At 34.9% G+C, this 14,646-nt stretch overlaps 1 protein-coding gene across 3 annotated transcripts in view; it reads right to left on the bottom strand.

Moving 5' to 3' along the window:
- Window positions 1–1,144: 1,144 nt before the first annotated feature.
- The window catches only part of CYLD (CYLD lysine 63 deubiquitinase), a 66,748-nt gene continuing 53,246 nt past the window's right edge, over window positions 1,145–14,646 (bottom strand). For all 3 annotated transcript variants that reach the window (XM_043982176.1, XM_043982175.1, XM_043982177.1), the window contains 2 exons: window positions 14,205–14,421; window positions 1,145–6,162 (listed from right to left, as the gene is read on the bottom strand). In XM_043982176.1, the coding sequence (XP_043838111.1) occupies window positions 5,978–6,162; window positions 14,205–14,421 (402 nt within the window). In that variant the 3' untranslated portion in view covers window positions 1,145–5,977. The remainder of the gene's footprint in view (window positions 6,163–14,204; window positions 14,422–14,646) is intronic.

Below are 14,646 nucleotides of genomic sequence, written 5' to 3' on the forward strand. Positions count from 1 at the left end.
ATGGACATTACTCCTCCCCTAAGTTGCTTGAAAAGAAAATTCATAAAGGACACCCACAGAGATACATGAATAAGCATTGAGTAGTGTTTATGTGTCTACTAATGTTCACTGGTCCTTAGTGTCTACTAATGTCAGTAAGTGAACAAAAAATTTCCTATATCTAGTGGATAAAGTGTTAAGACTTGAAATCCAAAAAACCTAGGTTCAAATCCTGGCTCAAATTCCTAATGTGTGACCCTGGGCAAGTTGTTTAACAACTCAGCCTCAGTTTTCTTATCTTTAAAATGGCATTGGTACCCATAGTGTTTTACCTCATAAAGATGTTCTAAGGATCAAATGAGATCATATATGTAAAGCATTGTGCAAAACTTAAAGTGGTACATAATATATCAATAATTATTATTGGGGCAGCTAGGTGGCACAGTGGATAGAGCACCGGCCCTGGAGTCAGGAGTACCCGAGTTCAAATTCGGCCTCAGACACTTACTAGCTGTGTGACTCTGGGCAAGTCACTTAACCCCAACTGCCTCACTAAAAAAAAAAAAAAAAAAAAAAATTATTTCCCGGGTAAATCACAGTTTAGGGGATACAGTTAATATTGAACAGTGCAACTCATACTTGCACAGGTTAATTTTACTTAAATATCATCCTCACCCATCCAGGATAAGCTTAAAGACAGATAGGCAAGACAACCTCCTGCCATCCGAACATCATCTAGTCAACGATTCGAAAGCATCACAAGAGACCCTTTGAATGTTGTACTTCATTATTCCATGAACCTAGAATGAAACGGAATTTTCAATACAAGCTACATAAAAAGACTTTTAAGTGTATGGACATGTAAACAGCACTTATAATCACCAAGGTTGTAGTTTAACAAGAATGCCCTGTTTTCCTCAGGTATATTCAAATTTTCCAAATTATTAATTCATTTCAAAAAGTAGAGGGATGTAGATGATAGTCTGGCTAAAACTGAAATATTTATATTCACATTTTGTAGAAGTCAAACATAATTGAGAACAACCATTCAACATAATTCTCTTCTAGTACCATAGCAACAGGTTACGAAGTTTTATCAGTTAATACAAATTCCAGTTTTCCCATAATGCTCCAAGACCCATGCCCAAAGAAATCAAATATAAGGGAACCATAAAAATTTAATTTTAATGATACAGAAATAGTATATAGTACATTCCTTTCCACAGCAGCACTTCATTCATCTCTAAAAAATTTAACAAAATTAAGGCTAAATCAGAGCAACCTGATAATAATGGAATATCCAATGATGTTTTTTAAAAGAATGTTTTCATAAATATATTCTTCAAGCAAAAAAAAAAAAAAAGGAAAAAAAGGCTTACCAAAGATACCAAGAATGGAAAGCACAAAATAAAGCATGTTTCTTTACACCAAACTAACAGTGAACAAACCCCCAAACAATTTGAAAATTACAAATGGAACCAAAAACCCCAACACCACAATGTAAAGGCTTTCAGGAGTTGGAATTATACTGTATTAGGCCATTTTGTTTAATAAAGCCAACTGTCACCAGGGACACCTATGTCTCCATTATACTCCTTTAGGGGGAAAAAGTGCTTTAAATATATGTGTATGTGTATATGTGAATATGTATATATGTATATGTACGTAGATGTGTACAAATACACACACATATAGATACTTACAGATATATATTAAATTCAAATTAACCATTTGGATCAGTGGATGTTTATTTTCTGAAACTCTGGTTGCTAAAGGTTAGGTCTTCAGCACTGGACTTCTTTTCCTTACCTTATCCAGGCAAAAACAAAGAACTGATGCCCTCAATACTGCAAAAGAAAAGGTGCCTCCCTGCTAGAGACAGGAAAATAAGAAATAAAATCCTTTCTTCTCCTCCCAAAGTAATATATAGAGTTTCTGCTCAACTTTTATCTAAAAATATCTGTACTCTGAGTTGTTTATTTTCTTTTTTCTTTTTAATCTTGTGTACAGCCACAAAAACAGGCCTTTAACAAGTCTACTGAATCCTTCCCTTTGCTCACCTGACAGGTGACACAATTTTAGAAAGTCTTCGCTGGCTCCTACAAAACCAAAGGTTTTTTCCCCCCCTCTTTCTTCCTCAGAATAATATTTATATATTTTTAAATATCAAGGAAAATATTGTTGATTTTCAGTAGTATGAGAGCAATATCTGTGACTAATATGAGCCCTTGTTTACATTTGGTACCTCTCATCACATGTTTTCAAGAGTTTGTCCGCTATTTTATTAGTAAATGTAGGATTTTGTTTTGTTTGTTTTTTTCTCAGCAACAGAAAGGTATAGATGTTTTATCAATGTTACCATTCCCTAGAAAAACATATCATATTCCATTCAAGAAAAAGTAAACTATTACCTCACAGTTTCCATGCATGGTCATAACATTTTCACCTAGCAAGTTACTGATAATATGTTGTCTACAACTCTACATGGTAACTTCTCTCCTTATTTCTTTGGTCTTCTGAAGCTATATTTTTCCAGAGTTCAAATAGTGAGGGAAAAGTCCAGATAACATCACAAAAACTCATTTTAAAATATGGGAAGAATTGTTCACATTTAAGAAGACATAGCCATAGTATACTGTTTCTCAATGACCATAAATATCTGAGGGAAAGCCAGTTAAAACAGATGAAATTTATACTTTATGTAGCCTTGCACACAAATCGCATATCTTGTACTATTGTTAACTCCTAATTATTCACATTAATACCAGGGACCATTAACAAAATAATATAAGATAGCCCAATGTCACAATTATGGTATAAACTTACTAAGTATAGGGACCACATCTTATATGTCTGAATTTCCCACAGAGCTTAGCACAGAGTTAAGCAAATAATAATGGATATTTAAAACTTAATTTGATGATCACCACTAAGACTCTGCTAAAGCCTGATATTCCATATTATTGAATACCTAGAATAACTTTACCCACCACCAACTAAAAGCACAGAATCACATAGCTAAGCAGTGAGTGTTCAAGATAAAGCACTTAGATAATCAGTTAATTAGATATGATAATATACAAAAGGTTTTATTTCCAAACAATCACTATGTGATCAACACAATCCGGAGGGAAAAAGCAGGCCAAATTAATTTGGAATAGGAAGGAACTAGAGAATCTACAATTATATAATTGGCTAATACAAATATTTATTAAGTTATTCTTAAAAATAACTTAATAAATATTAGTAAATTCCTTTTTAACGTTTTTCTTTTGAACAGAATAAATTTATTTTCCTTTCTACTTATCGTATAAAATGTTACTTTAATATGGTGGAAGCTCTTTATTCTGCTACTATTGGGAAAAAAGGTCTTATATGCCCACCGTGTTAACTGTTTAATAGCTGTCTCTTGGTGGACATAAAATAAAACATTTTTTTATCCATATCTCTGTGTAATAATGATTATGCCAAAATAGGATTCTCCTGCATTGTCTTTTCTCTTGATTACATAAAAAGCAGTAGGGGAAGACAGCATTTGAAAAACTTTTTAAAGAAATGAATTTGACATTTAAAAAAAAACAAGAGGGACTATGGAGGGGAAATCTGCAAAAACATCTAGGACTATATCACCAACTGCCCTCTCTTCCTACCTTGCACATTTGACAGTTCAGACGCAATGGATGGAAAATGGGAAAGGGAAGGAGAAAAATGGAAAGCAAAAGAGAAAAAAATGGTACAAGATGGGTACTTCTGGTTAGTTTTTTTACTACTTTAAAAAAATTCAAGCCATCAAAAAAAGAACCAGAGTACTGTTCTCTTTCATTCCCTCTACCACTACTACTACTACTACTACTACTTTTATTTTAAGTGCTGTTGACAGGGGAAAACAGTAAATTAAAAACCCAGTATTAACAAAAATAAATAAATTATGGCTAAGGAACCTTATTTAGAAAAAATGTACCACAAACTTCAGTGGGAAACAATGCAAGCATTAAATCATCACTTTAAAAAAAACTAACTAAAAATCTTCCCTCAGAGACAGGTTTTCCTCAAGGTTTTCAGTTAAAAAATTTTAAGGAAAAAATTATCTACTAGTTTCCTGTCATCAAATGTTCAATAGTTATATCAAAAGATAGATGCTAAATAAAAATAATGGAGATAAAAGATTTTACAATTTGAATCCTGACCTGTCCTCTAGAGTAAGTAGTATGTTATTTTTTATAATTATGTTAATGACCTTTGTTGAAAAAGTATTATATAAATTAACAAATATCAAATTTGGAAGGGGTCTTACAGGTCCCTTTATTCCACTCCCTAAATTTGCAGATTAAGAAACTGAGGTCACAAGAAGTTAGTGACTTGCCTATGGTCAAATAAACAGTAAGAAATCCAGGACTAGAACACAGATGAGTCCCAGTAAAGAGATTTTTTAACTATATGGCACTTCCCCAAAATATTATTGAACAAATCTTAGCTCCACTTTCGAACAACTTGAGATAGTAATTTTTGTACTGTTGTTTTTAAAGTTAATAAATATTTTAAAGGAATGATCCAAAGAAAATAAAGTGTTAAACTTTTTTTTAAAAAATTCATTATTTGTAAATATTTTAGCCATTTGGACATTTTTAGGCTATTAAACACTTTTATACAGTCATATGTTATAAGCACACGACCTTTCTTTCTTTATGGTTAGGAAGTTAGCCCAGAGACATCAAGAGTATAAAATAATTTGAGACTATACATTCCGCAATAATGATATTCATATCTATAGATAGATCTACAACATCCAATTGTGGTGTATATACACAATGGATATTAACTAAGAAAACATCAGGATTTTTCTTAATTTAGTCAAAAGTCAGGATGAAGCCAGTTGACAGTATGATTTCACTGGATACAAAAAGATTCATAGGAAGCATTATCTCAAATGAGACTAATTTGAACTTATTTTCTTAGCCATGGTCCTGGAAGTTAAACTTTTTAGTCCTAGGCATTTAGATTTACATATAGTAAAGGTTGTGGGACCTAATATCTTTTTAGAAAAAGTTTACCATATAACCTTGTACACCAAATTTAATTTTTTTGGACTACATATATGTAGTACTGGCTACTAAAAGCTAGTATTTGGTTCAACTTAACACCTGAACACTTTTATAAATTTACTGTTTCCCATTCCACAAAAAAGTTTATAAAGAAGTCTGAAAAAATAGGTCAGCTGATATCTACTACTATACATAAACAGCTTCATTTGTCAAATATTACTGCCCCAATCCCCCAAGACCATTACATCACAAAAGACACTTTTTTTTTTTTAAGAAAACAGTTTCACGCACTTATCAGGAAAAAAAAAAAGGCAGAACAAAACAGAAATCAACAATATTGGTGGAGAAAGGTAAGTATTTTCTGACAACTGCAGAAATACAAATTCAGTAGATTCCTGACATGCAAAAGCTTGAACCAGGTAGGAAAGAGTTAACAAAACAAATTCAGCAAAACAACTCTAATAACTGTGTTAAAATCAAACCTCTTAATAAAACCAAATTATTTCTTCCTCAAGGCAACCATTAGCTACAAAGAAAAAATTATTTGGTATCCTTTGTCCATTGTAATACACCAAGTATAGGATCATAAGTGTATATGTTGACATTCTCAATGGACTAAGGAGGTTTTTAAAACTGTTACAATTCAATGTCTATGCTTCCAAAAATATTATATGATCAATGCACTTAACTTAAAGCTTCAGGTTTTAATAACTTCATTAGACTTCTTAAAAAACCAACACAAACATACTTTCTAGAGTGCAAAATGCTTCTTATTTAAATATTCAATAACATAAATGCAATTTGTTTTTCAATGCATTAATCCTTTTCTTAAGGATTATCACCATGGAGGCATCCAATGCCGGCAAAGGATGCTAAACAGGACAGCCAACTCAAGTAAAATGCAACAGTAAAAATTTTCATACAGTGTCTTCTCCTTTCCAGTTGACCATAATTATTTACTTGTACAAACTCATTGTTGGACTCTGATACATGCACATATATGCATCACAAAGAAGTCTTCGTGCACAGCCTTGGATTCTCCTGGAGTCCAGGGAATGCAGTTCTTCTAGAGACATTTTCAAGTACTCCCCAACTTCTGGGCATGGGGTAACTTGAGGAATGTTAAAGCCATTCTGACCACCTATGAAAAACAGAAATATTTCTTCTCAGAGCTCATCCAACAAAAGTTCATCCAACAAAAATGTCTTCAATTCTGTCTGCTGCCATGTCAAACAAACACATCATGAGAGTAAGACTAAAGGAACCATTCTTTAAAAAAAAAAAACAACTCTAGTTTTAGGAAGCTCATTTTGACACTTAAATGAAATTTACTATGTAGAAAATACAATGATGAAACTGCAGATAACTATTGTATTTCTAATGTGGTCAATTAACAAATCATATCAGCTAAGTTAAGCAACTGATTTAAAAATAATGGGTCCCCTGGGTAGTATCAGAAAAACCTAGGAAGACTTATATGAACTGATACAAAGTAAAGTAAGCAGAATCAGAAGAACAACTTAACACAGTAACAGCAACATTGATAATTATCTATGAAAGACTTAGTAATTCTGATCAACACAATGACCCACAACAATTCCCAAGGACTCATGATGAAAAATACTCTCCACCTCCAGACAGAGAACTGATGGACTCAGAGCATAGACTGTAAGTATGTATGTATGTATGTATGTATATATGTATATTTTCCCCTGCTTTTGGGGGGAACATGGCTAATGAAGAAATATGTATTGCATGACCTCATAGGTTTAATGGCTACCATACTTCTTGCCTTCTCGATGCTCTAATTATAGGAAACTCACAAAAATAAACTCTGCTGATTGTCAGAGTCCAATAACAGACTGAAAATGAGCCTACAGATATGGTTTGTCCTCCCCCTGCACCCTACTACATTCCAACTCTCAAAAGAGATATTTTACAATCCTACGATTTAAAAAGATTTACTATCAGAGATTTGAAAGCATCTGACAACTTCTGACAACTCTATGTAGAAAGTGAAACCTGTTGCTACCTTAAAATGTACCAATTTCTTAAGTCTCCAAAAAGATCTTTTGGCCTAACAGTGAAACCAAAATGGAAAAAATAAGTACAAAGAAATAGAAAATACTTCATTTCCTTCAAGATTAAGCATAAGCACCCACATTTCTATGAAGCTTTTCCTTATCCCCCCAGCTGCTAGCTAGTACAATCTTTCCTCAAACTACCTTGGGAACACTTTGGTATATATCATGTAAATACTTAGATATGTATATGTGGTCTCCCCCTGTTAGAATGAAAACTTTTCTAGGAGTTACAAAAGTGATTTTCTCTGTATCCCTAGTATTTATAGCATAGTGCCCCAAACAGAGTAAGGGTTTGACATTTGCTTGTTGAGTGATCATCTGATTCCAACATGGGTAAATGGAAAGATTCTATGTATAATCCACATTTCCATAGAATACTCTTAAACCATTGTAAGGACTACCATATTAGGACATACTATATATACTCTTCTCTCCCTCCCTGGTTTTGCCATTGTGTGTAAAATTCTCACATTTCTTGCCTCTGAGTTAAGTTGATGCTTAAAATGCAATTAAATCTGGGAGAGAATAATACATGAATTTTTTTATTACCATTACCATTTTCTTTAGTTCCTATTAGTTTACCTCATTAGTTATGGAGAACAATGTGCTGATGAAATAGAACCTGGGACTTGGAAATTTTGAGACTTGGTAAGTCCTGGGCAACTAGGAGGCAGCATAAGGAACACTGAGGTGCTCTCTATATAAAGTTTTGCCAATCTTCTCCTCATTGGTTGACCTGTAATTTAGTGAGGCAGAGGGGGCATAATGCATAAAAAACTGGCCTCAAAATCAGAAAGAGCTGACTCCAAGTCCCCTCTAATATAGACTGGCTACATGACCATGAGCAAGTCTTGAGCAAGTCATTCAAGTTTTTAGTGCCCTAAACCAGAGGTGTCAAACATATGGTCCACAACACTCCCAAATACAGCCTGAACCAGATTAAAATAAAGTTCCTATATGATTTTAATGCATAGATGAATAAATAAAAAAGACATACAAATGTGTTTTTCTAAGTCAATACGGGGCCTGCAGGGTTCCTTATGTATAGTTTAGTGGCTCCTGTTTCTATTTTAGTTTGACACCACTAATCTATGCAACCCTTTAAGACTACAGTTACAGAGAAGATGCTGACCTGCACAAGTAGAACTATTCTTCCCTAGAAATTACCCTAAGCCAGTGAAATCACAGGTCCAGTCTATCCCTAGGATTTAATAAGGACTCATTTTTTGCGACTTAATAGCACTCTTTTACTTCAGGTATTTGTGAAGTTGGGTGTGGTAAGGGAGCAATAGAGGATGGTGACAGGAGTATAGGCTGGAGAGAGAAGGAAGGAATAGCAAAAGAGAAGAGTGAGATATAGAAAAAGAGAGAAAAGTCTGATGAATACAAAACTAAAACATTTCACTTTTGCCTAGGTCTGGTCCTGATCTTATATATCTAAATACATATGCTATATTCTGAAAGGTACATGAAGCACAAATAGAAAAGGCTTATTTTGTATGAGGGGTAGGAAATTGTATAGCTTATTTTTTTAATGCTATTCTTATCTCCCTATATTGAAGAGTATTTATTTAGTAAGCAGAAGAAATGGCAATAGAACCCAACAGTCACAAGTGTTTAGGACTATATCTACTTACTAATACATGAACAGCTTCATTTGTCAAACATCACTGCCCCAATTCCCCAAGACTAACAGACCACAAGACAACAAATGTAGAATCATAAATCCAAAGCATTCCAGACATGCAAAAACTTCTAATCTATGGATTAGAAATGACCCAACTTTGTAACAAAGAAACATAACAAGGGCAGCTAGGTGGTGCAGTGGATAGAGAACCGGCCCTAGATTCAGCAGTACCTGAGTTCAAATCTGGCCTCAGACACTTGATACTTACTAGCTGTGTGACCCTGGGCAAGTCACTTAACCCCAACTGCCTCACCAAAAAACAAAACAAAAAAACAAAAAAAAAAACCCAAAACAAAAAAGAAACATAATAAAATTTCACACTCAAAATTACTTATTTTAATCTAGTTATTAGATTACTAATGAGTTTCAAGATTCAGTAATGTGTCACTAAAATGGTAATGCATCTATGACATATAGCATAATCTAAAAGGATCCCTTTATTCCAGGAATTCATAACTTGAGAATTTATAAACTTTTAAAAAATTATTATATTTCAATATAATTGGTTTCTTTTGTAATCTTATATATTTTACTTAATGTATTTGATTGGGGGGGGGGGTTGATGAGGGTTGAGTGACTTGCCCAAGGTCACACAGCTAGTAAGTGTCAAATGTCTGAGGCCATATTTGAACTCAGGTCCTCCTGAATCCAGGGCTGGTGCTTTATTCATTGTGCCACCTAGCTGCCCCCAACTTAATGTATTTGAAAACATTTATACTGAGAAGAGGTCCACAGGTCTCTCCAGATTGCCAAAGGGGTCTATATAAACAAACAAAAAAGATTAAGACCCTCTATATTCTCTCTCAATGACCTCTTTATCTCCCTATGGCTTTGCCCTTGCAGTCTCTTTGATTAGTTGATTCCTCCCAGAGTCTCCAATTTAAGAATACCCAGGCTAATGTCTTCATTCCTCTCCAGGTCATACTCTTGACTCTCCCAAGAATTCTTTCTACCATGCCATCATACTTCACCTTTGAAGCTCACTCCACCCCAGAAGGCTATTTCTCACATTGGAAACACCGTCTCCCCTCATGGCCCCCAGAACCTCTAATTTAAGTAGGATGCTCAGGCCAACTACATCTTCATTCCCCTCCAGATTGTACTCTGCACTCTCTAGACCTTCTCTACTATCCCCCAATGCTTGATACCTTCATCTCCTCTGAACCTCCATTTTCAGCTTCCCTTATGTGTTGTCATCCCCTAGTAGAGTATAAGCTCCTTGTATTTCCAGTGCTTCACTTAGAACAGTGTCTCACACATACTTACTGACTTGATTTGACTTCAATTATCCCTACAAAGAGGCCTCCTAAATTGACTTCTATTGCAGTCACTCAGATTATACAATCTCAGAACCTCTGAAGGGCCATCCTTGATGACACCTTCCCTCCCACACACTTCCAAACATCTCTCATACCCATCCTGTTCTCTCCACTTACAGGGTCACCATTCTCCTGAAATAATCTCCTACTTAGTCTCCTTATTTCCAGTCTCTCCTCTCTCAGATCGATTTTCCACACAACTGTCAAAATTAACTTGTGCACAAAATCTGACTATGTTGCTCCCTAACTCAAGAATCTTCAGCAGCTTCCTATTGCCTCTAGGACAAAATACACACTCCTCCATTTGGCTCCTTTCTACCTTTCTAATACCCACCACAAAACAAATGCCCAATAAATACTTGTTGAATAGAACTGAGTTTTCCAGACTTATTTCACATAATTCCCTTGCACTTGCACTATATTCCAACTAAATTAAACAATTTGCTATTATTCAAACACAGGATTCTATCCCTGACCTTCATCAATCTAGCAACAAGCATTCTAGGTGTTAGAAACTGTGCAAGGGCCGAGACATATAAAGACAAAAAGAACTAATCCTTTCCTTCAAGGAGCTACCATTTCAATGGGAAAGACAACATGTACATATAAGGGTCTGTTAAAAATAAATATAGGCAGAGACAAGATAGTGGAGTAGAAGTAGGAACCCATCCAAACTCTCCCAACATTCCAAATAATGTGTCAAATCAAATTTAGGAGGGGCATAGCCAACAAAAGGTTGGAGTGAGAAATTTTTCCAAACCAAGACAACTTAGGATGTCAGCAAAGAGGTCTGACACTGGGCTAAGGGCCTGCCTAAAGTACAGTGACAGCACCAGTTGTGGGCCTTGGAGATGACTGTGGCAATAACCAGCTTCAGAAGCTGTCAGTCTAGTAATGGCAAGGGAATTAGAAAAATGGTTAGAAAGAGATTACTGGGAGCAGGACAGGGAGGTATCTGGGAACTCCACTGCCTACATGCAGTTTTGGGTCACAGTCCCATGCCAGAGATAAACATATGTGGTCAGTCACAAGGGAGCAGGAGCACTGGTCATGGTACAGGGCAGAGAGGAACACTAGCACTTGTAGCTACAGAGAAGCAAGGATCCTTCCAGGGGGAAAGCAAGAGCACAGACCAGAAGAGCAGTCACCCCTCCCAGGATAACACCACCATTTTTTCTTTTTTGGCAGGGCAATGAGGGTTAAGTGACTTGCCCAGGGTCACACAGCTAGAACACCACCTTTAAAGCACCAAAAACTTGCTGACTTCCAGAACTAGCTCTGAAAACAACAACGCAGAAAAGCCTAAAGCAAGGAACAATGCCTCCCAACTTTAACATAAAGTTCAAAGTCAAGAAATAGACTGGAAAAGTGAGCAGACAAACAAACAAATAAGAAGCTGACTATAAAAAGCTACTATGATGACAAGGAAAATCAAGACATGAACTCAGAAGTCAAAGAAGCTAGGAGTACAACCTAGAATAAGTTATCTCACAAAAAGGAAAATGGTCTAAATCACTACTGAGTAGAGAAGCACAAATTAAAACAACTCTGAGGTACTAGCCTACCAGATTGACTAATATGACAGAAGAAGAAAATGACAAATGCTTTAAGTGATGTGGAAAATCAGGGGGGAGGAAATGCATATTTAATGAAATAGGAGTGATAAAAAGGAAGGTAAATTAAGGGAGGCAGTGGCCAGAAGCAAAATAAACATTTGAGGAGGGTCTGGGTAAAAAAAAGAGGGAGAAAGAAAAAGAGAAGAAAATAGGGTGGAAAGAAATATACAGTTAGTCATCATGACTATGAATGTAAATGGGATGGCCTCACTCATAAAATGGAAGCAGACAGCAAAATGGATTAGAAGCCAGAATCCAACAATATGTGAAACACACTTGAAACACAAAGACACACAAAGAGTTAAAATAAGGGACTAGAGCAGAACCTATTATGCTTCAGCTGATGTAAAATAGACACGGGTAGCATTCATGATCTGAGACAAAATAAAAGCAAAAATAGACCTAGTTAAAGGAAATAATCAAGGAAACTATATTTTGCTAAAAAGTATCATAGACAATGAAGTAATATAAAAAAATTTATAGCAAGTTTCTCTGATAAAGGCCTCATTTCTAAAAAAATATATGTAAAAGAATCACATTTATAAAAATAAGACCCATTCTCTGATAGTCAAAGGATATGAACAGTTTCCAGAAAAAGAAATCAAAGCTATCTATAGTCATATAAAAATGGTCTAAATCACTATTGATTAGAGAAATGTAAATTAAAACAACTCTGAGATACTAGCTCACACCTATCAGACTGACTAACATGACAGAAAAAGAAAATGACAAATGCTGTAAAAGAAGTAGAAAATTTGGGACACTAATACACTGTTGGTTAAGGTGTGAACTGGTTCAACCATTCTGGAGAACAATTTGGAACTACGTCCAGAGGGCCATAAAACTGTCCATACTCTTTGACACACTACCAGGTCTATATCCCAAAGAGATCAAAGAAAAAGGGGAAAGACCTATATGTACAAAAATACTTATAGCAACTCTTTTCATGGTGGCAAAGAATTGGAAATTAAGGAGATGCCCTTCTTGGGGTGAACAAATTGTGGTATACAATTATGATGGAATATTATTGTGCTATAAGAAAAGATGAAAGAGATGGTTTCAGAAAAACCTGGGAAGACCTATAAGAAGGAAGTGAGCAGAACCAGGAAACATTATACACGAGTAACAACAATATTGTAACAATGATCAACTGTGAAAGACTTAGTTACTTTGATCAATACAATGATCCAAGAAAATTCCAAAGGACTCCTAATGAAAAATGCTATCTATAGACAGAGAGAGAATTCTGAGCACAAATTAAAGTATATTATTTTCCATTTTTTTTGACATGGTTAGTATTGAAAAATGTTTTTCATGAGTTCACATATATAATTTATATCATATTGCTTATCTTCTCAATGAATTGGGGGAGGGGCTATAGGAAGGAAAAGAATTTGGAACTGGATTTTTTTAAAAGTTAAAAATAATGATTTCAAAAATAAATAAATGCAAAGATATTTGGGGGATGACATGATATATAATAAAGCTGGAAAGGTATGCTTGCGCCAGGTTGTAATAGGCATTAAATATAAAACAGAGATATTTATATGTGATCCTAAAACTGATACAGAACCACCAGTGAAATGTATTGAGTTAGGGAGGCATATGGTAAGATATATACTTTAGGGAAATCATTTTGGCAGCTCTACATAAATTAGAGAGAAGAAAAATCTGAGGTAGGGACATCAATTAGAAGACTATTTTAATAGCCTAATCTAAACTAGAATGGTTGCCTTGTGAGTAGAAGTTGGGACAGATATGAAAGAGGCTGTGGAAGAAGAAATGTTAAGATTTGGTAAATGAACAGATATATTAGTAAGGAAAACTGAAGAGTAGAGTATAATGTTGAGGTTGTGAAATGGGGTAACCTCAAAGATATTGGTGCTCTTATCATAAATAAAGAAGTTAAGGAGTGGGTTTGTAGGGCAAAATAATGAATTGTTTTGGACGTGTTAAATTTGAGATGTCTATGGGAAATCCAATTAGAAATGTGCAGAAAGTAGTTGGTGATACAATACTGGTGCTCAAGAGGGAGACTAGAGCTAAGAGTCATATGCATAAAGATAACTAAACTCACAGAAAACTAATGAAGTCATCAAGTGAAACAGTGTAGAAAGAGAAGGCAGCCCAAGACTTTGCATAGGCTATTCCTCTTTGCATTAGTCCCACAATAAGCCTTTCCTGATTCCCAGAGTAATTAGTGCCACTCTTGTATCTTCTTTGCTTGTACTTGTATGCCAGAGTAGAACATAAATTCCTAGAGGGCAGAGATTGTTTTTGTCTTTTTCCTTTGTTTCCCAATACTACCTGTATATATGAGGAACTTAATCAGTTTTTGTTAAATTAAACTGAATTCATTAAAGGATTTTCAAGCATTGTAATATTGTGCCACAGAATTATGTTAATGTGGTTTGCAAAATGAAAAATGAAATACTATTTTATTGCCCTAAACTTAGAAGAAAGTTGTTTTTAAATACCGTCACGGTCTGCCATGCTGTCAAAGAAGAGCCAGGCAGAGTCATCTCGCCCATACTTTACAAAAGCAACATAATGGCTTGTTTCAATGCAGAGAACAGCAAACAATTCCATCTTCTGACAAGGTATACAGCCATGTCTCCAGTCCCAGTCAGGTAAGTCTTTGGGAAGTGACACTGGGTTGTATTTATGATTCAACCTCTTGGGATGAAGATGGACCTAGAGTGAATCATTTAAGAGAAATAAGTGAAAAACCTTTCTTTTTACTGTAAGTTAACAGATGCTCTAATATTGTTCATTAAGAAGCCCATTTACTATAAAGCTAAATTCAGAGTTTTAGGCCAATGTATTTCATTAATCCTTACTTTTTACTAGTAGCCTTAAGTATTTCATAAAAGCTTAACAACAGAGTAACTGAAGACAATAGTCCTTTTTATAATAAAA

The sequence above is a fragment of the Dromiciops gliroides genome, chromosome 2 (genome assembly GCF_019393635.1).
Source record: "Dromiciops gliroides isolate mDroGli1 chromosome 2, mDroGli1.pri, whole genome shotgun sequence".
Lineage (NCBI taxonomy): Eukaryota > Metazoa > Chordata > Mammalia > Microbiotheria > Microbiotheriidae > Dromiciops > Dromiciops gliroides.